At 38.9% G+C, this 23,467-nt stretch overlaps 1 protein-coding gene across 12 annotated transcripts in view; it reads left to right on the top strand.

Annotated features, from left to right (window-relative positions):
• The window catches only part of DGKI (diacylglycerol kinase iota), a 507,839-nt gene that overhangs the window by 315,671 nt on the left and 168,701 nt on the right, over window positions 1-23,467 (top strand). For all 12 annotated transcript variants that reach the window (XR_007920530.3, XM_051849035.3, XM_051849034.3 and 9 more), the window contains 2 exons: window positions 3,394-3,467; window positions 4,868-4,979. Coding sequence is in view for 11 of the 12 variants with exons in the window: in XM_051849035.3 (XP_051704995.3) it covers window positions 3,394-3,467; window positions 4,868-4,979 (186 nt within the window). In the remaining variant the exon portion in view is untranslated. The remainder of the gene's footprint in view (window positions 1-3,393; window positions 3,468-4,867; window positions 4,980-23,467) is intronic.

Raw genomic sequence — 23,467 nt, 5'->3', positions numbered from 1 at the left:
AAAGAAATGGTAATGAGTTGGGGCTTATAACATGAGTAGTTGCTTACCAAATGTATATCTGGTTTCAAAGCTGTCTGAGAGGTCTCCATATTAGAACAATGCATTGAATTTATTATTTTGTGGTGATTCACTCTCCAGCCTCATCAAGATTCCTGCCCACTGAGTGGATTCTTTATACTGCACTTGTTCTTTTTAGGTCTCTGTGCCAGGTTTTGAACATATACTGCTGGGAGGTGAGAGAGAGAGAGACAGAGAGAGGTAGATAAATTACCTTTCCCTAGGTGATACATTCTACAATAGCATGTCACTAGTTATTAAGGAAGACATAAAATGTTTCCTGTAGCAACCAAGTTAAAAGAAGGAGTGAACATGGCTTTGTTGTGCATAGTTACGTCAGTAAATGAAAAAGAAAGAAAGATTACATATGGAGAAGAAGTAATGGGAATATAGCAACACCTGAATTTATATGGCATAAAGAATATGTGAGGAGAGATAACTAATCTCTATGTATACATATTATATAGAGTATATATATGCACGTATATGAAGGTAGGAAAATATATGATCTTAAATGAATGGGAATATCGAGAAGCACAAGAGCATACAAACGAAAATCTATAAACACCAGCAAAGCTGGACTTTCCTAAATCGGATCAAACGAGAGGTAATGATCTTTACCACTCGTTATAACCCTTGCCACCACATTCAGATGGTTAAGTTCTCATGTAATAGCAATGAAAATCAAGTATCATTTAGTGGTGAAGACTCTTGAAAACTGAAGTATTACCTTCTTAAAGTCAAAGGCCTGTTGAACCAAGAGTATCTTCATTTTCAAAAGTTATGATTTTTAAATGTATGCAGCAGCAGCCTTAAACCAACTTCCCTTGTTTCTTCAGCTGCCTGCAACCCAGCCAAAAATAAATAGTACCACCCCTTCCAGGATTCTGCGTTTAGAAGAATGTTAACCATGTTTGCCAAGAGAGCCAGGCACCCTGGGCAGTGACCCTATTGAATGTCAGTGTGCAGGTGAGGTTAGCCCGTGGACTTGAAACTCTGTGTCCTTCCTAACTACTAGAGTTTCACTCACATCAGGCAGTCTTACTGATGATAAATGTCTCATACACGGGTGGCCACATAGCAGGCGATTAAAAGAAGCTTACAGAGAGACCAAAATGGCAGCATGTAGCTATGAATGATTTGATATCAACCAATATTTGTGATATTGTGGTGAAATATTTATGCAATTATATCTTTTGGGAGAAGGAGCAAACCGCTAGAAACCATTGTGAATCTTTGAAACTCAGTCTCGGGAGCACCTTTAAGAGGTGTGTGTCTTGGAGGACATCACAACCTTCAGAAGAGTTTGCTTTCCTTGAAGGTTTTTGAATGCCATCCCATGACACAGAAGGACACACAGATAGTTCTGCAGTGACATCATTGTATGTTTTCTGAGTGGGAGATAAAAAGGAAGGGGGTTAGCTAGAGTGCGTAGATGTATAATCAAAAACAGACCACCCTATCTTTGCCAAAAGATAAAGTCCTCTTGTGTTTTGTATGTTAGTTAATCTCTCGTATAGATATAGAATATATTTAAATACTAAGCCACGAAAACCTACAAATAGAATGATTTGCATTTACTTTCTACGTATTTTTTCTTGGTGTTATTTAATGTACCAATATATGAGCTTCTACACAAGGGTATATTTTGCTTGTTGATTTTTCCCTTTTTGAAAATTGCTGTTCCAAATTGTACATTTTAGTGCCATAATGCCCAAGAAAACTTTATAAAGTGCTGTGCCTTGTGAAGGGCTCAGCTTTCTACAATATGATGAGTTCCCAGGATCACTGATATGTTTGCCAGGAGGAAAAGGTAGAAACTCAAATAATCAATTGTGTTCTAAACATATTAATATTTTATAGTATTTTCCTATAATGCAACAAAACTAATTTGCATGCTGTTACTATTTCAGATCCTAATTTCTGGAAGTTTTAGTTGCTTCTAACACTCAACTTTGATACTTTAAAAAGTCTTCAATTTTTCTCTTTATTGGCATAATCATCTATGAATTATTTCAAGTCCTTAAATAAAATGGGAGACTTTATGTTTGGTTAGTATATCAGAGTACTAAAAAAAAAATCAATGTCTAGATTCTGATTCCTATGCAAATTGAACATTGGGAATATTTTATTTAGGACATTAAAATTTCTTGGAAACAATTTTTAGAAATGTTCATAAAATGAGGCTGTAGTAAGATCGGCTGTGGAATGAATGTGGAAGCTGAGACAACCTTGACTGCAAGAAAAATCATGGTGCTTAGATCAAAACTTCTTCTAAGGAAACTTTTAGACTTTTGCAGGGAGCTTAGAATCCTGAACAGGAAGATAATGGGGAAATTCTGTACTGAGGTGTGAGGATAGGAAATATAAAAGCAGGGCTTATACCTTTGATGTTGAGGAACCTATAGTCATGACTGGAGTTTCCCTCTTTTGATTTTGTCACCAGTGGGAACTGAAAGCTTTTCTTTGATTAATCAGAGAATGACACCCTTGAGGAAGCACTAACCCAGCAGGGGAGCCGTGCCCAAAGCTATTGAGGCCAAACTGGCCCTAGGCTCTTGAGACCCAGGGCTATGTCCAAGCCCCAGGAAAAGAGTTTATCCCTGATGTCCCTTCCAAGTGTGTAAGAGATTAAATTTCTAAGAACAACTCACTTGTTAACGGATTGTGTTTCTTGGCCTAGGATCCATATACATATCTTACACCCATATGAGAGATTATTAACTACTATATTCAAAACATAGAATTCATATCCTGTGGCCACGATAAGATGATCTGTTAGAGAAGATACAAATTTATGATAGAAAACTTTTAAAACTTTTGCAAAATATGTACCTTTAGAAATTGTCCAAAGTAACATGTTTAACAGTTTCAAAATAAAACCCTTCTCAAAGAAAATAAATGGTTATATCCATGGCTTGTTGGAATCAGATGACCATGGTGGTAAATGTTGCTGTCTTAAGCTTGGGCCTCATTCTTACTATTCTTTTAAATACTCATCAGCCTTCCAGTATTGGTATTACAGGCCTAAGCATCTGATCATCATGCAGGCTCAAGTATTTCCACTGATTGTGAAGCCAGAGAGGGGGAAATCATTTTGGTCAAATGGCAGTTTTGGTTTTATATTACATCAAAGCAAAATCAAGCTGGGGACCCTGGGTCTCGTAGAGCCATAATCAGAATGAATTTTCAGTCACTGACTGGCATCTATTTAAACAGAACTAGAGGCAATGGGCAAAAGGCCATGCCATTCCTATCATGAACCCAGTTACCTTCAGTAATCTTAGACTTGTGACTGCTTCAAAACTCTTGCTTTTTCTGCTTTGATTGTTGCAGTGTGATGGAACAGATCTCACCCCAAAGATTCAGGAACTGAAGTTCCAGTGTATAGTATTTTTAAATATACCCAGGTAAGCTCTGTTCTCATCATGTCCTTGGATTCAGGTGAACGCTGTTTCACTTGAAGTTATGTGTTTTCATAATAGAAGGATTCCAGGTATAAACCATTTCATGATTTTCCATTATCTTAACGACTGGTTGAAGGTTTCCAGGTCTGATAAATATTCTCTTCTACATGGTTTATTTCTAAAGTATGCTCTGGGGTAGGTGAGAGGACACACAGGGTCTACACTTTCCCCATCCTTAAGAAACACAGGCACCCCTCTCTCCTGGAACATTTTCATTTAATTCTCAATTGTAGTTCTTCCCTTGATCCCTGCCTCCAAGAATGACAGATGGGAATAAATCCCTGTTCTTCGTTTCCCAAAAGCTGTTAGGAAACCATCCAGGCTGATCTGAGCATGGAATTCATTCAAAATCATTGCCAGATGATTGCTTTGAAAAAAAAAAAATAGGATCAATTAGAGAGGCGTTTTCCAGCCAGGATGTCAACTCTCTTTAGTGCTATTACGTCCCTCAGGAGCAAGAGGCATGTCGGATGACCCAGGCTCAAAATAAGCATACTATCTCAGTGACGTAAAGTAAGAGTCCAGGCTCCCAAGCCAGTGTTTGGGAAGCGGTGGGTCTATAGCCCTGTGTTATTAGCCCACCAAACAACTCAGACATAAAATCTGTAATTTAATTGAAAGGAGAGTTGTATATAAATCTAGGAAAACATCAGTCTTCTAATTATTCTCAGCAGTACTCAGTGTTGTCAGTTGCAACTTCATTTCAGAGGTATCTTCATTTTAGCTTGAGTTAAAGCCTCAGTATCGAGGAAATATTATTTGCTGGTTTCCTCATTGTTTAGTTTTTCTCTTTTCCTTCCTTTCCTGTTTTTCTTTTCCTTCTCTCCCTCTGTCCCCCGTCTGGATTCTCCTTCTCCTTTCTAATTTCTCTTCTACCTCTGCACTTTCAATTTCACGTCCTTCCTTGTTTCAGGCTTGCTTTTGTTCCTGTCTTCTTTGGCTTTCTCTACCTTGTCCTTGCTTTCTTCTATCTATAATGGCAAAAGCTGTGCAGCTCAGTTCCCTGTCTCTGTTCCATTAAAATGAACATGTCTTCCTTCAAGACCAGTTTCTGAAACCACCTAGAGACAATTCGTGATAGATCATCGAAAACAGACGTATGTGAATCATAGAGAGGAAAATGTTGGTGACGACTTCAGAGAGCGCTGGATACAGAATGCTTTTGCCCTAAAAGTATGGCCCATTGTCACTTCCATTCTCTTTTCTGTTGAAAGATGTTCACCAAGAGGAGAAAACTGTCCTTGTGCTAAGTAACCACTGAAGCCTCACGATAAACTAATCCCCAAAGATACTCACGAGAAGGACTGAATGTATTTATTTCTGGTTTTGATCTCACCTTGCAGGTATTGTGCAGGCACAATGCCCTGGGGAAACCCAGGCGATCACCATGACTTTGAACCTCAGCGCCACGATGATGGCTACATTGAAGTCATCGGATTCACTATGGCCTCTTTGGTGAGCAACACAATCCTTTATTAAAACATTTTTTAGTCATATTTTAAACTTAATTCACTTCACAGGACTTCAGTATAATTTCTTTCATGCTTTATCAACTTACAAACTTTGTGTAAAAGAGAATTGCCTAGAGAAAATAAGAACATGTCATTCTTTATGTCACTAAGAAAGTTGATAAACATTTGTTTGAACTTCAAAAACAAATGAGTACTCTCTGTTCATTTTCTGATTAATTTTGTGCCAGAATGAAAAGTTTCCAAGCTAATTAAGAAGCATTTTGCCACACAGAAATACTCTAACATTGACAAACAGCCATAGCATTGATTCTTTTGTGGTTCACTGAGGACTTGAATGTTCATGTAGAAAGGAAAATGATTATTTGCACTCAATTTATTTTATTTATTTATTTATTTTCTAAGTTTTAAGCTTTCTATTCAGTAAGAGAAATGCATAGGAGAGTGAGGACCCCATCTAAGAATGAGAGGGAAATATGGATTCATACCAAGCAGTGGGAGCATGCAGGCCAGAAAGCATAGAGCAGGTGGCCCGAAGGCCACATGCCCTGAAGGCATGGGACGGGAAGGGGATTCAGGGAAAAAGGAAAAAGGGCTGGGCTCACCCTTGCACTCAATTTCAAGTTGCTTCCTTATGCATCTCCGTTGTCACTAATACATGAATACAGAAAGATTTAATTATTGTGACATTAGTGAATGAATATTCAGTTGCCACAATATTGAGATGACCTCATATTTAAATTTTATTTGATTACATTAAAAGTAAATTTATGATATGAGTGTATTTTCAAGAAGGTTTTATCCATAAATTTCCACTTGTTTTAAATAAAAATTTTAATTGAAAATTATCTTATGTAAATCACACTATGCTATCAGTTTCTGATGCAAATCAAAATAGTTTCTACTGGTAACATTTGGCTGCCACTTGATTTGTGCTGCACCTTATGAATGAAAGCTAGATATTTGTACTTCTTGTTTAAACAAACCAAAACACATGTCTTTTCACTCATATTGTGAATTCAGAATGACTCTTGCTCAACCACTTGCATTAGTGAAGTTAACAGGATGACCCATCATGATGATGGCAGTAATCTCTGTCGCACAAGTTGGCGGTGTTCCCTGTTGAATTTGTTGTCTCTAGAATGAAACGGTTGTTGCAGTGTAGAAGGCTGAGCTGAGATCGATTTCCTTTTCACAGTTGTCCATATCGACAGCCTTTCTTTCCAGTGCGTTGTGTGCTGATTGCAGGTTGCAAATAGCATTAAGTTCAGGAAGAATTTGTGCGGGCCGGTGCTGTGGCACAGTGGGTTAATGCCCTGGCCTGAAGTGCTGGCACTCCCACATGGGGACCAGTTCAAGTCCTGGCTGCTCCACTTCCCATCCAGCTCTCTGCTATGGCCTGGGAAAGCAATAGAGGATGGCCCAAGTCCTTGGGCCCCTGCACCATGTGGGAGACCTGGAAGAAGCTCCTGGTTCCTGGCTTCGGATTGGCGCAGGCCAGCTGGGGTGTGAACCAGCGGATGGAAGCCCCCCACCCCCACCTCTCCTCTCTCTGTGTAACTCTGACTTTCAAATAAATAAGTAAATCTTTATATAAAAAAAAAAGAATATGTGCAAGGACGAGTTCATGGAGGTGACAAAAAGCATAGGATAGCATAGGATGGAAACAGCAACATCTGATTAACTGTCCATATGTGTTTTCCTTGTTCATTTATCCACTGATCCAGTGAACAGTTATTGAGTGATTTCCATGTGCATGTGCCAGAGCCTCCTAGCCCTGCACGTGAGAAGACTGTTCAGGCTTGATGAGAGATGATCATCCCTTACTCAGGCCTGGGAAGCCAAGGAGAGTATTAGGTACTCCCCATTGTTCTTAGGATCAAAATCTAATTCCTCACTTGGCTTATGAAGTTGAGGTTCCTGTGGTTCTCCAGGCTTCCTCTTGTCTGTCTTTGATGTCTCACTCAAGTAATCTCATGTCAAGCAAAAATGTGAACGTCTTTAGCATCGCTGAGACATTGTACATGCTGTCACTCTGTAAAATGTTCTTTTAATATTTCATCTTCTCAATATATCTTTATCAGGTTCTTTTAATAGTCTTTTTTGGTTTAGATGGCTATTCTTTACCATTGTATAGTTAGCATCTGAACAGGATAGACATGACAGACTGAATCTGAGTATTTGGAAGAGAGTTTAATGGAGGGGCTCTTTACAAATACAGCCATATTTCACATACTGATAGGATAAATTCTGAGAAATGCGTCATTAGACAATTTTGTCAGTGTGTAAACATTGTGGAGTGTGCTTAACTCAAACTTGGAAGAATCTCCTGGCTCCTGGCTCCCTAGGCTTAGAAGTGTAATAAGCTATGCTATAAACACAGGAATATCATGGATCCTAGGATAACGGCCAACAAACTAACACAAGATTAAATCAAATGCAATAAAAATGATGTTATCAAGAGACATAGTAAACACAAGGTAAATGAGCCTGCTATAGAAATAACATGGAATAGTGTTTTATAGTAAATCTTTTCTTATAAGTAGAAGTATTTTTCAAATGATTTATCAGTATTATGTCCTTACATAGTTGTGTATGGTATACTTTTATTCTGCCGGCAACACAATAGCTTTCTTTCCACCATCATCATCACGAATAACTGAGTGATGTGTTATGCTGTATCTTTGTGATGACTATGATGTCACTAGGCAATAGGAATTTTTCCGCTCTTTTATGACTTGTGGGGCCACCATGGTATATGCAGCGTGCAGTTGACTGAAATGTCATTATGCCATACTTGGCTACATTCTACTAGGTTTATGTGAAACAATATATAATTACTAGTCTGAGGCTGCACAAAGAAGTGGTCACTTGAACCAGTAGAAGAACTGCTGGGAAAGGGCCACTTGATAAGAGTGGTATTTGCTGAGAAGACCCAGCCAGCCTGTGCTCACTGGGCAGGCAGAGAGCCACAAGTATAAATAGAGGGGCCTCAAAGTTCTGCTTGATCTCCAGATCTTCTGATGCTGGTGGCTCCCACTGGAGAAGTCTAAGCAGAAGCCAGAGGACAAGAAAGCCACTGATATAGTCCAGGTGGGTCAGCCTTAGAGAGCAGATGGGGGCGGAGAAGGCTGGCAGGATGGGGTGAGTGTGGTGGATATCCATGACTTCAGGAGGTGCCAGGACACAGCAGGAGGCCTGACACCTGCATTCAGCAATACCTAAGTGTAACTGAGCATTGAATTTTGCCAGAAGAATGGGTCTTGGCATTCTTGAGCAAAGGAAACTTGGGGCCAGTGTCATGGAGTAGTGGGTAAAACCGCCGCCTGAGATGCAGGCATCCAATACAGGTGCTGGTTTCAGCCCTGGCTGCTTCACTTCTGATCCAGCTCCCTGCTAATGTGCCTGCGAAAGCAGCGGAAGATGGGCTAAGTGCTTAGGCCCCTCCACCTACCTGGGATACCTGGAAGATCTCCTGGCTCCTGGCTTCAGTCTGGCCCAGCCCTGGCCCAACATTGTGGCCATCTGGGATATGAACCAGTAGATGTAAGATCTCTCTCTCTCTCTCTGCCTCTGTCTCTGTCTCTCTCTCTCTCTGTAACTCTGCCTTTCAAATAAATAAAATAAATCTTTTTAAAAAAGTAAAGAAAAAGGGAAATTTATAAACATGTAGAAGTATGGGAGATCATAGTTCTCTTTGGGAACTAGAAAGTAGTTTTATATAGTTTACACATAGGTGACAGTAGAGTAGTATCAGATGGTGCTGAACAGGCAAGCAGGAGTCAGATAATGAAGTACACTAGAATTTGTCTAGGTGTTTTCAATTTTTTCAAGTTTGTTAGTGAGTTAGTGAAATATGCATTTAAACTATTTATGATGGAAGTATTTCAACATAAAAATAAACAAAATAGGCCGGCGCCGCGCTTCAATGGGCTAATCCTCTGCCTTGCGGCGCCAGCACAACGGGTTCTAGTCCCGGTCGGGACGCCAGATTCTGTCCCAGTTGCCCTTCTTCCAGGCCAGCTCTCTGCTGTGGCCCGGGAGTGCAGTGGAGGATGGCCCAAGTGCTTGGGCCCTGCACCCGCATGGGAGACCAGGAGAGGCACCTGGCTCCTGGCTTAGGATCAGCGCGATGCGCCGGCCGCAGCGTGCTGGGCACGGCGGCCATTGGAGGGTGAACCAATGGCAAAGGAAGACCTTTCTCTCTGTCTCTCTCTCTCACTGTCCACTCTGCCTGTCAAAAAAATCAATCAATAAATAAATAAATTTAAAAAATAGTATAATAAACTACTAAGTATGATCTCTCAGCTTTTATAATGATCAATTCATGAGCAATGTCATATTTGTCTGCATTTCTTCTCTTATATTTTTTTGAAAAAATCCCAGAAATTGTTATTTTACCCATAAATATGTCTTAATGTACTTTTAAAGATAAAGACTTTATGAACTCGACCACATGAGACCACAGCAGTTTTATTAAAAGAAATAGTGGGACTTGCAATCACTGAACACCTACTTGGTACTCAAATTTCCAATAGTCATAGGAATATTGTCTTCATATATTCCCTTATTTTGTTGGGGGAAGGGAATTAGGATCCAAGTAAAGCTCACACATTGCAACTGACTGATACGGCTCTTGGGTCTGTATAGGTTTCCCTCCAGCTCTTTCCCTCCATTTATTTATTGAAGAAGCCAGGCTATTTGATCTGTGAAGTTTCTGCATCAGAATTTGACTGATAGCATCTCTAACTACCAATTAATAGTCCTCTCTCTTTTCTATTCCCTGTAATTTGATAGCTCTAGAAACATGTCCCTATGAATTGTTAATTGAATCTAGCTACATCAAATATATCTTTCCCTCAATCTACTTTGTAAGTAGGGTTTTCTTCTTCCACAAGAGGGATATGTAACATCTAGCTTTCTCTCCTTTTTAAAATATCATCGAGATGCTAATGTCAGTGTCTAAGGTCAGCTATCACCAGGGGTTGCAAAATAATGATATTTTAATTCTACCCTTTATTTATTGGCTAGGATATTTCTTTAAAGAGAAAATTCTCTTCACTTGTTGCTTGGTTACTAAGGTACACAATTTGTGTAGGAAAGGCGGAATAAGAGGTTCTTTTTCTTTTTGTGTGTATTTTCAAAATAAAGACTTGGTTAACTAGCACGTTGCAGTGGTTACTGTGGTTATAAAATGGCCTTGACTTTTTTGACACTTATCCCATCAAGAGTTTGGGTCTGTGTGCCCTCTCCTAGAATCGGCTGGGTTGTGTATCCTTTGATTAATCCAGTAGAGTGAAGCAGTGCTGTGCAACTTCTGAGGCTGAGTCATTAGACCACGTAGTGTATGCGAAATACAGGCAATAGTGATGATTCTCAATTAGTTTGAATTTTGTAAATTCAGGATAATAATTTTTAAGGTTTTTAAAGTGTATCTCTGCTTCCATTCATTTAATGTCAGTCACAAATGATTTTTGAATCCACAAGTTCTGACAGTCCATACATAGCATGCAACTAGATAAAAGGGTTAAGATATGAACCAAAAGTTGTGATCCAGGATGCCTAACCCTTGGTGTTGTGGAGGAGAGACCAACAAGTAAGCAAGCAATCACAGGCTGATGTTACAAATTCTGGCAGAAAGCCACGTGTGAGAGCAGGCAGGAGGACTGAAACAGGACGGTGTTCATAAAATGGGGCTAACAGCAAAGATTTCATGGAGGCAGGAGTCTGGAGGCTAAGATTGCCAAGTGGCGGGTTGCCGTCAGAGGAGCTGGCCTGAGAGAGCTGCTAGTGAGGATGCCCTCTGAGGATAAACGGGGGATGTGGAGAGAGGGCAGCAACTCCTGCAGCTCTTCGTCCTGTTGGCGGGAGGCTGACCCTAGAGATGAGTTTTCTGCTCAAGGAAGATTTTCTGAATGTCTGTGTAGAAGGTGACAAGAGCCTGCACTGCTGGAGGCAGGTGGGCAAATACACATGTGTGTACCTGAGTTCAGGTGAAGAAATGAGGAGCCCTGCAAGTCTGAGGTGAGAAAGGGGCACGGGCAGTGGAAGGGACGGGTGAATTCAGGGGGGCTGTTTGGACACTGTGACTCACTGTGCAGGGTCAACTGCAGTGAGTTCAAGAGACTTGTCTAGGTTGGAGAGATTGGGAGATGGGTTAAGGCTTTCTCTGACCATCTTCTCACTGGTAGGGAAAAAGTGTAATAGTAGATGGAGTTGGTGAATGAGACATGGAATACTAAAATTTCAGCAATTATTTTTTTCTCTTTACATGATATAGACAATGCAATACGTGCTCACTAGCTAGCATCTAGTGAGTGATTGAATCTCAGTTTCTACTGACCTACATTGTTTCCAAGATAGAAATCTTGGAAAACAGAATTCAGTATAGCTTAAGCCATGTAGTTTTGAACATCCTCTGCTCTCTAAATAGTAGAGTGGCGTGTATTTCTCTATTTTCATATACATATTATCCTACTATTCATTAGAGTTACAGCATTGTAGTTTTTTTTTTCCATTCAGGAAGAAATTATCCTATGTTTAGTCCTTCAGTTTCACATTTCTAAAACTATTATATTGATTATATTTTTAAGACGGTAAATTATATAAAAACTCCAACATCTGTTTAAAATGGCTGTGTAAACAGGGGGCATGTGTGTATTTTTGTATATTTTAAGTAGCTGCTTTATAATTATACAACCTAATTAGTAGGTCAAGTGTTTTAGAAACCAATTATTTTCTTAGAAATTGACATGTCTGTGTCGCTCCCCCTCTTCGTGGAGGAACGACACTAAACCCTGCGCTGTTCTTTTGTCTGCTCGGCCCTCCCCGGGTTTGCTGCTGGTTCTTCCCGGGTTGGCTACCATCCCTTCCACCTCCGTGGAAGGGCGGTTCCCCCTGCCACCTTCCCCACTTCCACGGGGGAGCGGCACACCGCCGGCCAGCTCTCTCGGGGGCTGCACAGGTGTTCCTTCAGATAGATGTTCCTGGTGCATGTTGTCTCTCTCCTCCTTTATAGTCCTCTTCTACCAATCCCAACTCTGCTACCCACACGCCGAGTACGCTGCTCTCCTCCAATCAGGAGCAGGTCCTGCTGCTTATTGGTTGAACTGGAGGCAGCTGTGTAGAAGCTGTTACTCCCTTCTCAGCGCCATATTGTGGGAGAGCAGATGCATAGAATAAGTCTTAATTCGAGTAACAGTCTAGTCCGAGTTGCTCCCCACAGTCTGTACTAATTAAAGGCTAAAAACTTTTTGTCGTGGAGTAAACTGATCACAATCTATTTGCCATTGCTTACGACTTAAGTAAAATTTAAAGCACAGAAAATTCAGAGTGGCACTTTAAAAGAGATTTAAGTAGTTACTCTAATGGGGGAAAAGAGTGTTCCTTGAAGACTATCTTATAATTGCAAAACTTCAAAGCAGAAGTCTTCAATTCATTTCATTGGTTGAAATGCATTCTCACTAATTAAACTGATTCTTCACTGGGTGCTGGGTACCCTGATTACCTTTTTGGGTTTTATACAGCCCATAATCAGATATTGTAATGTGTATTCGTTTCTACCACAATTTTCTACCATTATAGTTGTGAAGGTCCTTTCATGTTGAGTCTGTTTCAAAGTAATTTAAAACTTTTCAAGACAGTTCAAAGCATTCTTCAGATTGAGGAATTAAGAGCCTAATTTGCCATTCAGTATGAAATCCAAAGATTTCGGTCTCATAAACTTTAAAGAAAACACATCCAGCTTTCTTTTCATTAATTGAAATTAAAATCTGTAAGTTCTTTTATATTTATGAATTAGGAAAGTAAAAGGTTATTCAGTGAGGAAAAAAAATTACTCAGAGAAATTACCAGGCTTGGAGTGTCACACTTATCATAGTAACATTTTATGTTGTTTAGAAATAAGTATTAAATGTTTGCTTATTCTGATAATATGCCTATGTATAACGGCATTTCAAAAAGTTTGTGGAAACATGTAATGAAAAATGAGAGCTTTTTGGTGCAAAAAATTTTGAAATTCATGCACAGATTTTCCATAAAATGTGTTTTCTGTGAACTTTTTGCAGTTTACTTGTATAAGGACTACAGTAAAATTAGCAGTCATGATTATGACTAATAAATGCATTAATATTTGATACAGTTCCTCCAAATTGCTATATTTTTATACATATATGACATTGTTATAAGTAAAATCCATACTACAAATGACTTTCATTGTATAAATAAATACCAATTTACATAATAATTCTTTTATAAAAAGTTTAGGGTTTTATTTTTGGGGTTATAAATAATCCTGTAATTAACATAATTGTTTGTAAATCTCTTCATATTTCAGATTATTTTCTTATGACAAATCCCAGGAAAGAAATAATTGGCTTAATGATAGGAATATTTTAAAAACCTCTTAATAACAATTATAAAACTGCTTCCTAGAAATTTTATACTATTTATTTGTGCATCAGCAATGTGCAGAGACCATGAATGAGAAGATAATTTAAAGTTAGTACCTAACAGGTACTGAATATATGATAATGGATGGAGATATGTATGTTCTTATTGTAACATACTTGATGAAAGAGAATGAGGGGAGAGAATGAAATTCCATGCTTAGAAAGAAAGAAAAGAATCATGTGTGTTTTGTAAAGTTATTACAATTGTTGTATAAATAATCATATCTTTCTAAACAACAAAAGGTAAGAGTAAGAACAAATTTATCTTTATTATTACCTTTTATTTTTGGGGAGTATCTGTGTTTTTGCATATTCTAATGGGTTGTTTTCTTCTTATTGCTGAATTATAGAAGGTATAGTCTGAATACAAGTCTTTTGACAGATTTAATTCTTGCAAATTATTTTTTCGGTTAATCTCTTCTTTTTGTACTCTTAACGTTTCTTTTGATAAGCATGTTTTAAACATTTTTATGAATTTTAGTTTTATGATTAGTCTTACTTTGTGTTAAAGCTAGTTGTGTATTTCTTTTTTTTTTTTAACTTTTATTTAATGAATACAAATTTCCAAAGTACGGCTTATGGATTACAATGGCTTCCCCCTCATAACGTCCCTCCCACCCGCAACCCTCCCCTTTCCCACTCCCTCTCACCTTCCATTCACATCAAGATTCATTTTCGATTCTCTTTATATACAGAAGATCAGTTTAGCATACATTAAGTAAAGATTTCAAAAGTTTGCTCCCACACAGAAACATAAAGTGAAAAATAATAGATGATTTTTTAAATGATGATGAAATCAGATCAGACCTATTGTCATGTTTAATCCCAGTGAGAGTCAAGTTGGAAATTGATAATTTTTTTTTTTTTACAGAAAATCAGTTTAGTATACATTAAGTAAAGATTTCAACAGTTTGCACCCCCATAGAAACGCAAAGTGAAATATACTGTTTGAGTACTCATTATAGCATCAAATCTCAATGTACAGCACATTAAGGACAGAGATCCTACATGAGGAATAAGTGCACAGTGACTCCTGTTGTTGACTTTACAAATCGACACTCCTGTTTATGGCATCACTAATCTCCCTATGCTCCAGTCACGAGTTTCCAAGGCTATGGAAGCCCCTTGAGTTCTCCGACTCTTATCTTGTTTAGACAAGGTCATAGTCAAAGTGGAGGTTCTCTCCTCCCTTCAGAGAAAGGTACCTCCTTCTTTGAAGACCTGTTCTTTCCACTGGGATCTCACTCACAGAGATCCCTCATTTAGGTTTGTTTTTTTTTTTTTTTTTTTTTTTTTTTTTTTTTTTTTTGCCAGAGTGTCTTGGCTTTCCGTTCCTGAAATACTCTCATGGGCTTTTCAGCCAGATCCGAGTGCCTTTAGGGCTGATTCTGAGGCCAGAGTGCTGTTTAGGGCATCTGCCATTCTATGAGTCTGCTGAGTATCTCGCTTCCCATGTTGGATCACTCTCCCCTTTATTTATTCTATCGGTTAGTATTAGCAGGTACTAGACTTGTTTATGTGCTCCCTTTGACTCTTAGTCCTTTCATTATGATCAATTGTGAACTGAAATTGATCACTTGGACTAGTGAGATGGCATTGGTACATGCCACCTTGATGGGATTGAATTGGAGTCCCCTGGTATGTTTCTAACTCTACCATTTGGGGCAAGTCAGCTTGAGCATGTCCCAAATTGTACATCTCTTCCCTCTCTTATTCCCACTCTTATGTTCAACAGGGATCACATTTCAGTTAAATTTCAACACTTAAGAATAACTGTGTATTAATTACAGAATTGAACCAGTCATATTAAGTAGAACAGACAAAAAAACTACTAAGAGGGATAATGAATTAAGTTGTTCATTAACAGTCAGGGCTATGCTGATCAAGTCACCGTTTCTCATAGTGTCCATTTCACTTCAGCAGGTTTCCTTTTTGGTGTTCAGTCAGTTGTCACCGATCAGGGAGAACATATGGTATTTGTCCCTTTGGGACTGGCTTATTTCACTCAGCATAATGTGTTCCAGATTCCTCCATTTTGTTGCAAATGACTGGATTTTGTTGTTTCTTACTGCGGTATAGTATTCTAAAGAGTACATATCCCATAATTTCTTTATCCAGTCTACTGTTGATGGGCATTTAGGTTGGTTCCAGGTCTTGGCTGTTGTGAATTGTGCTGCAATAAACATTAGGGTGCAGACCGCTTTTTTGTTTGCCAATTTAAATTCCTTTGGGTAAATTCCAAGGAGTGGGATGGCTGGGTCGAACAGTAGGGCTATATTCAGGTTTCTGAGGAATCTCCAGACTGACTTCCATAGTGGCTTGACCAGTTTGCATTCCCACCAACAGTGGGTTAGTGTCCCTTTTCCCCCACATCCTCGCCAGCATCTGTTGTTGGTAGATTTCTGTATGTGAGCCATTCTAACCGGGGTGAGGTGAAACCTCATTGTGGTTTTGATTTGCATTTCCCTGATTGCTAGTGACCTTGAAAATTTTTTCATGTGCCTGTTGGCCATTTGGATTTCCTCTTTTGAAAACTGTCTATTGAGGTCCTTGGCCCATCTCTTAAGTGGGTTGTTGGTTTTGTTTTTGTGGAGTTTCTTGATCTCTTTGTAGATTCTGGTTATTAACCCTTTATCTGTTGCATAGTTTGCAAATATTTTTTCCCATTCTGTCGGTTGTCTCTTCACTCTCCTGACTTTCTTTTGCAGTACAGAAACTTCTCAATTTGATGCAATCCCAATAGTTGATTTTGGCTTTGACTGCCTGTGCCTCCCGGGTCTTTTCCAGAAACTCTTTGCCTGTGCCAATATCTTGAAGGGTTTCTCCAATGTTCTCTAATAACTTGATGGTGTGAGGTCATAGATTTAGGTCTTTAATCCATGTTGAGTGGATTTTTGTGTAAGGTGAAAGGTAGGGGTCTTGCTTCATGCTTCTGCATGTGGAAATCCAGTTTTTCCAGCACCATTTATTAAATAGACTGTCCTTGCTCCAGGAATTGGTTTTAGATCCTTGATCAAATGTAAGTTGGCTGTAGATGTTTGGGTTGATTTCTGGTGTTTCAATTCTGTTCCATTGGTCTATCCATCTGTTTCTGTACCAGTACCATGCTGTTTTGATTACAACTGCCCTGTAGTATGTCCTGAAATCTGGTATTGTGATGCCTCCAGCTTTGTTTTTGTTGTACAAGATTGCTTTAGCTATTCGAGGTCTCTTGTGCCTCCATATGAATTTCAGCATCATTTTTTCTAGATCTGAGAAGAATGTCTTTGGTATCTTGATTGGGATTGCATTGAATCTATAAATTGCTTTTGGGAGAATGGACATTTTGATGATATTGATTCTTCCAATCCATGAGCATGGAAGATTTTTCCATTTCTTGGTATCCTCTTCTATTTCTTTCTTTAAGATTTTGTGATTCTCATCGTAGAGATCTTTAACGTCCTTGGTTAAGTTTATTCCAAGGTATTTGATTGTTTTTGTAGCTATTGTGAATGGGATTGATCTTAGCAGTTCTTTCTCAGCCGTGGCATTGAATGTGTGTATTTTTGTGCATTGATTTTATATCCTGCCACTTTGCCAAACTCCTCTATGAGTTCTAATAGTCTCTTAGTAGAGTTCTTTGGATCCTCTAAGTAAAGAATCATATCGTCTGCAAAGAGGGATAGTTTGACTTCTTCCTTCTCAATTTGTATTCCTTTAATTTCTTTTTCTTGTCTGATGGCTCTGGCTAAAACTTCCAGAAATATATTGAATAGCAGTGGTGAGAGTGGGCATCCTTGTCTGGTACCAGATCTCAGTGGAAATGCTTCCAACTTTTCCCCATTCAATAGGATGCTGGCCATGGGTTTTTCATAAATTGCTTTGATTATATTGAGGAATGTTCCTTCTATACCCAATTTGCTTAGAGTTTTCATCATGAAAGGGTGTTGAATTTTATTGAATGCTTTCTCTGCATCTATTGAGATAATCATATGGGAGTTGTGTATTTCTTAAGCAGCCTTGCATTACTCCAGGAAAGACTGGGGAGATAGTATATATTTTCCTGTTGAAGACTTTAGCTGTAACTTTCATATATAAGTGATTTTGCTGATATTGATTTTTATGTGTTGCCTAATATAGCTATTTGCTCACTTTTTAAATGCATTTATCAGTCTTTTTCCATCACTACTTGTAGAATAAATGTTCCTTTTCTATATAATTACCTTGGTGCTCTTGCCTTTTGATTGCGTCCTGTTGATTGGCTTATCTTCAGGTCAGTGGATCACTGTCATAGTTACTGTAGTCTTATAATAATTCCTTGGTCTGGTAATATGGGCCTCTGATTTGTTCTTATCTTTTGTTTATTCTGTCTTTTGCTTCTGCATATAAGTTTTAGAATTTGTCAATGTCTTAAAAATAAAAAATAACCAGGAGCCAATGTCGTGACACAGTGGGTCAATTTACCACTGGTGATGCTGGCATCCCCTGAGGACTGGTTTGAGTCTTGTCTGCTCCACTTCCAATCCTACTCGTGCTAATGGTCCTGGGAAGGCTGTGGATGATGGCCCAGTTATTGGGCCTCTGCCTCCCACATTGGAGATCAAGTAAGAGTTCCTGGCTGCTGGCTTCAGCCTTGCCCAGACCTGCCTGTGGTGGCCATTTGGGAAGTGAACCAGCAGATGTAAGGTTAGTCTGTTTGTTGTTCTCTCCCTCTTTTTCTTTCTCTCTCTGTCACTCTACTTTTCAAATAAATAAATAAATAAATTTTTTTAAATTATGGAAAAAAAGCCTGTTGGAATTTTAATCAGGATTGCATTGACTCTGTAGATAAATTTGTTGAGAATTGGATATTTATAATATTGAGTGTTACAATCTATGAACATGGCATATTTGTGTATCTTCATGTATCTCTATATTAATTTATTTCAGCTGTGTTTTATAGCTTCAGTGTTTTTAGGTTCTTGTACACCTTTTGTTAAATTCATCTCTTAATATTTTCTATTTTATGGGTATTTTAAAAAGCATTTAAAATTTTCACATTTAATTTTTATTGCTAATACAAGATAGAAACAACTGATTATCTATACACACATGCATTCACATTTATTTATTTATATTATATCATTGTTAAATCCACTTATTAGTTCTAGAAGTTATCTGTAGATTTCTTAGGTTTTTTTTTTAATATATACAGTCACATTTTTTCCTTAATAATGAGTTTTACTGTTTCCTTACATACTTTTTATTTTCTTTACTTGTCCTATTGAGCTGGCCAGTATGACTGTTTCCTTACATACTTTTTTATTTTCTTTACTTGTCCTATTGAGCTGGCCAGTATGTCTGTAAGACACTGAATAAAAGTGGCAAGAATGAATGTGCTTGTCTTATTCCTGATCATGGGAGGTAGCATTCTATGTATTTCCTCATGAAATGTTGATGTTTGGTTGCATTTCTTTATAAATGCCTTTTGTGTGCTCAAGGAACTTCCATTCTATTCCTAGTTCTCTTTTGATCATAATGAGTGGTGTATTTTACCAAATGCCTTTTAGTAGTTGTGGAAGTGGCTTATAATTTCTTCTTTATTTTGTTTTCTTTAAAATTTACTTTATATGGATAAAATGGTCATTTTTCCATTCACTTATTATTTATAGCCATTGTCCATATTCCCACTAAACTAGGATCTTTTTGCTTTTTACTTGTTAAACTTTTTATTTGGCGAAGTATTAAGCCCTTTTACTGTAATGGAAAGTTAAATTATGTTATCTCAAATTAAAAAAAAAGAAATAGGAGAGAGGATGGGAGAGTGAGGGGGTAATACTATTATGTTCTTAGAATTGTATCTACAAACCACATTGAATCTATTAAAAACTAATTTAAAACACCCAATCACTCTCATAATTACCTTGTGCTCCTAAGAAAGCTAATTGTCAAGGTGGTTTCTCCAGGTTAAGAAGGACAAAATATCAGCTCCCTTTCAAGCAGTGTTGCTTTAGAATTGAATGTGTTAATTTACTGAAAAAAAAAAGTTATCCTAACCTTAGATTTCTGGGATAAACCCTTCTTAGTCTTGAGGTATTGTAATTTTTTGTATTGTTGGATTCAATTTATTACTGTTTTGTTCAGCATTTTTGTGACTATGGCAATGAAAGATATTGATTAATACATTTATTTTCTTGTGATATCTTGGTTGGGTTTTGGTATTAAAGTTCTGCTGGCCCCATACACTCAGAAAGGGAATTACATTGTTTTATTTTTCCAAAAAATGTGAAGACTATTATTACTTTTAGCTTAGACGGTTCATAGAATTTCTTACTGAATTATTTGGCTTTGAGATTTCTCTAAGGCATGATTAGTTTTAGAGTTACTCAGATTTTCTATTTGTTTCTTGAGTTTTTATTTTTGGTTAATTGTTGAAGAAATATTTCCTTTTCATCTAAATTGTTCAGTCTGTTGGTATAAAGTTGTTCTCGTGTTTGTAGGCTGCACTCCCTTCTGGTGCACACGAGTTCTCTCTGTCTTATAATTCTGCTTTCCTCTCTTACCTTGTGCTTTCATTTCCATGTTTATTACTTTTTCCTGCCTTGTAAACCCCACACATCTATGTTAGTATTTTTTTTAAAGTTTGATATATTTATTTGAGCCAGCACCGCGGCTCACTAGGCTAATCCTCTGCCTTGCGGCGCCGGCACACTGGGTTCTAGTCTGAGTCGGGGCGCCGGATTCTGTCCCGGTTGCCCCTCTTCCAGGCCAGCTCTCTGCTGTGGCCAGGGAGTGCAGTGGAGGATGGCCCAAGTGCTTGGGCCCTGCACCCCATGGGAGACCAGGAGAAGCACCTGGCTCCTGCCATCGGATCAGCGTGGTGTGCCGGCCAGCAGTGCCGCAGCGGCCATTGGAGGGTGAACCAACGACAAAAGGAAGACCTTTCTCTCTGTCTCTCTCTCTCACTGTCCACTTTGCCTGTCAAAAAAATACAAAAAAATAAAAAAATAAAAAGATTGATGTATTTATTTGAAAGTCAGAGTTACACGGAGAGAGAAGGAGAGGCGTAGAGAGAGAGAAAGAGAGAGAGAGAGAGAGAGAGAGAGAGGTCTTCCATCCACTGGTTCACTCCCCAGATGGCCACAACGGCCAGGAGCCAGGAGCTTTTTCTAGGTCTCCCACACAGGTGCAGGGACCCAAGGACTTGGGCCATCTCCTGCTTTCCCAAGCCATAGCAGAGAGCTGGGTTGAAAGTGGAGCAGCCAGAACTCGAACTGGCACCCAAATGGGATGCCAGCACTGCAGGTGGCAGCCTTACTGCTATGCCACAGTACCAGCCCCTTATGTTAATATTTTTGTTTTAAACTTTCAGTTTCTTTTTTTTTAAATAAGAGATGAAATACGAAGCAGTAGTTCTCTGTTGTGCATGTCTTCCTCTCCACCACACTTCATCCCTTAATGCATCAGAGCATCATCTTGATGTGTTTAGGATTTCCTTCAGCGTTTCTGTTAGTGACGATCTACTGGCAACATATACTTTCAAACTTAATTTTGCTGGAAATGTCTTTATTTTTCTATTTTTTAAACTTTTATTTAATGAATATAAATTTCCAAAGTACAGCTTATGGATTACAATGGCTTCCCCCCCATAACGTCCCTCCCACCCGCAACCCTCCCCTTTCCCACTCCCTCTCACCTTCCATTCACATCAAGATTCATTTTCGATTCTCTTTATATACAAAAGATCAGTTTAGCATACATTAAGTAAAGATTTCAACAGTTTGCTCCCACACAGAAACATAAAGTGAAAAATACTGTTTGAGTACTAGTTATAGCATTAAATCTCAATGTACAGCACACTAAGGACAGAGATCCTACATGAGGAGTAAGTGCACAGTGACTCCTGTTCTTGACTTAACAAATTGACACTCTTGTTTATGGCATCAGTAATCACCCTAGGCTCTTGTCATGAGCTGCCAAGGCTATGGAAGCCCTCTGAGTTCACCAACTCTGATCATATTTAGACAAGGCCATGGTCAAAGTGGAAGTTCTCTCCTCCCTTCAGAGAAAGGTGCCTCCTTCTTTGATGACCCATTCTTTCCACTGGGATCTCACTCGCAGAGATCTTTCATTTAGGCTTTTTTTTTTTTTTCCCCAGAGTGTCTTGGCTTTCCATGCCTGAAATACTCTCATGGGCTTTTCAGCCGGATCTGCATGCCTTAAGGGCTGATTCTGAGGCCAGAGTGCTGTTTAGGACATCTGCCATTCTATGGGTCTGCTGTGTATCTCACTTCCCATGTTGGATCGTTCTTTCCCTTTTTTATTCTGTCAGCTAGTATTTGCAGACACTACTCTTGTTTATGTGATCCCTTTGGTTCTTAGAAATGTCTTTATTTTTCTTTCATCCTTTAAATTATATTTTCATGGATATAAAATTCTAGATTGATGGATGTATTTGTGAGCTTTGTTCAACATGTTAATTATGTTACTTCATTTTCTTCTGGCCTTCATATTTTACAATGAAAAGCCAGCTCTCATTTGTATCATTATTCTCCTGTTTATAATATGACTTCTGCTCTGTTTTTGAGATTTTCTTTTGTCTTTAAATCTCTGTGATTGTATTACTTTTCTGTTGTTTCTGTAAATAAGTTACCACAAAGAGTAGCTTAGGAGAACAAAATTATTATTACATTTATGGAGTTGAGAAGTATAAAATGAGATGGTAGGGTGGCCCTTCTGAGCTTCCATAGAAGAATCTGTATCCTTGCTTCTTCTCACTTCCAGAAGCCATCAGTATTCTTTGAATAATAGCCTCATCCGCTCCAGCCTCTGCATCATCTTCTTGGACTTTGGCCCCGTAGCCTCCCACTCTCCCTTATAAGGAACGTGGCTACACTGGGTTCACTCAGACAATCTAGAATGATTTCCCTATCTCACTATGATCTGAGATATGGTACTGATTTTTTTCTGTATATTGGTAGATATTTCCAGCAACACAGGGTAAGATACCCATAATTTGTTCAATAATTTATAACCATATGACCCTATCCCCTGGTCACATGTGTATGAGCCTGTTCTGTTCTCTATATTTATTTCCACTGGCCTCTCTTTTAGTTGTCCAGACGTCACTACCTTAATTGCTCTATCTTCAAATGTTATACATCTCAACTTACAATAAGGTAGTCTAGTATACGGTGCTCCTTTTATTCTTTCAAAATAGGCTATTTGTGAAACTTTATTCTTCCCAATTCATTGTAGAATTTATTTCACAAGTGTACTGTAGTTCCCCTGGCAAACACAACTCTGTGTGTGTGTGAGTGTATAGAGGGAGTACAAGGGGGAGTGTGGGAGAGAAGGAAAGGGAGAGAATGGGAGGGAGAGGGAGAGGGAGTGAATGGGAGGAAGAGGAGAGGGGGAGAGGGAGGGGGAGAAGGAGAGGGAGCCAGAGGAGGAGAGGGAGAGAGGGAGGGAGGGGGTGAAGGAAGGGAGGGCGGGAGGGGAGGAGGAGAGGGAGAGAGGAAGAGAGGGAGGGAGGGAGAGGAGGAGAGGAAGAGAGGGAGGGAGGGAGAGGAGGGGAGGGGGAGAGGGAGGGAGGGAGGGAGGGGGAGAGGGAAAGGAGGGAGAAGGAGAGGGAGAGAATGGGAGGGGGAGGAGGAGAGCAGGAGGGGAGAGAACTTTAATCTCACACAGATGTGGAGGAGAGTGAGTCCATGTTTGCAGGGCAAGCCAGTGGGCCAAGGATCCAGGAGAGCTGGTTCCTTCTGACCTGGAGTCAGAAGACAATGTTTGGTCGATATTTTTTCTATTACAGTCTCCAGTTAACTGGATGAGGGCTACTCATTCTGGAGGATAATCTGCTTATTCAGATTCCACCAATTAAATGTTAATCTGCTACAAATGCTTTCACAGAAATACCTGAAATAATTGATCAGTATCTGGATGTGTGGCCTCTCTAAGTTAACATATTAAATGAATTATCATGATAACATTCCCCCAAATAATACTTCTCACTTTTAATTACATTGAATATGTATGTCATTGGGGGGGGATTAACATCATTAGGGTA

Source organism: Oryctolagus cuniculus, chromosome 3 (genome assembly GCF_051225735.1).
Source record: "Oryctolagus cuniculus isolate XC-2025 breed Fujian yellow rabbit chromosome 3, ASM5122573v1, whole genome shotgun sequence".
NCBI lineage: Eukaryota > Metazoa > Chordata > Mammalia > Lagomorpha > Leporidae > Oryctolagus > Oryctolagus cuniculus.
Note: the sequence above shows the minus strand (reverse complement) of the source record. Positions and strands in the feature narration are given on the sequence as shown.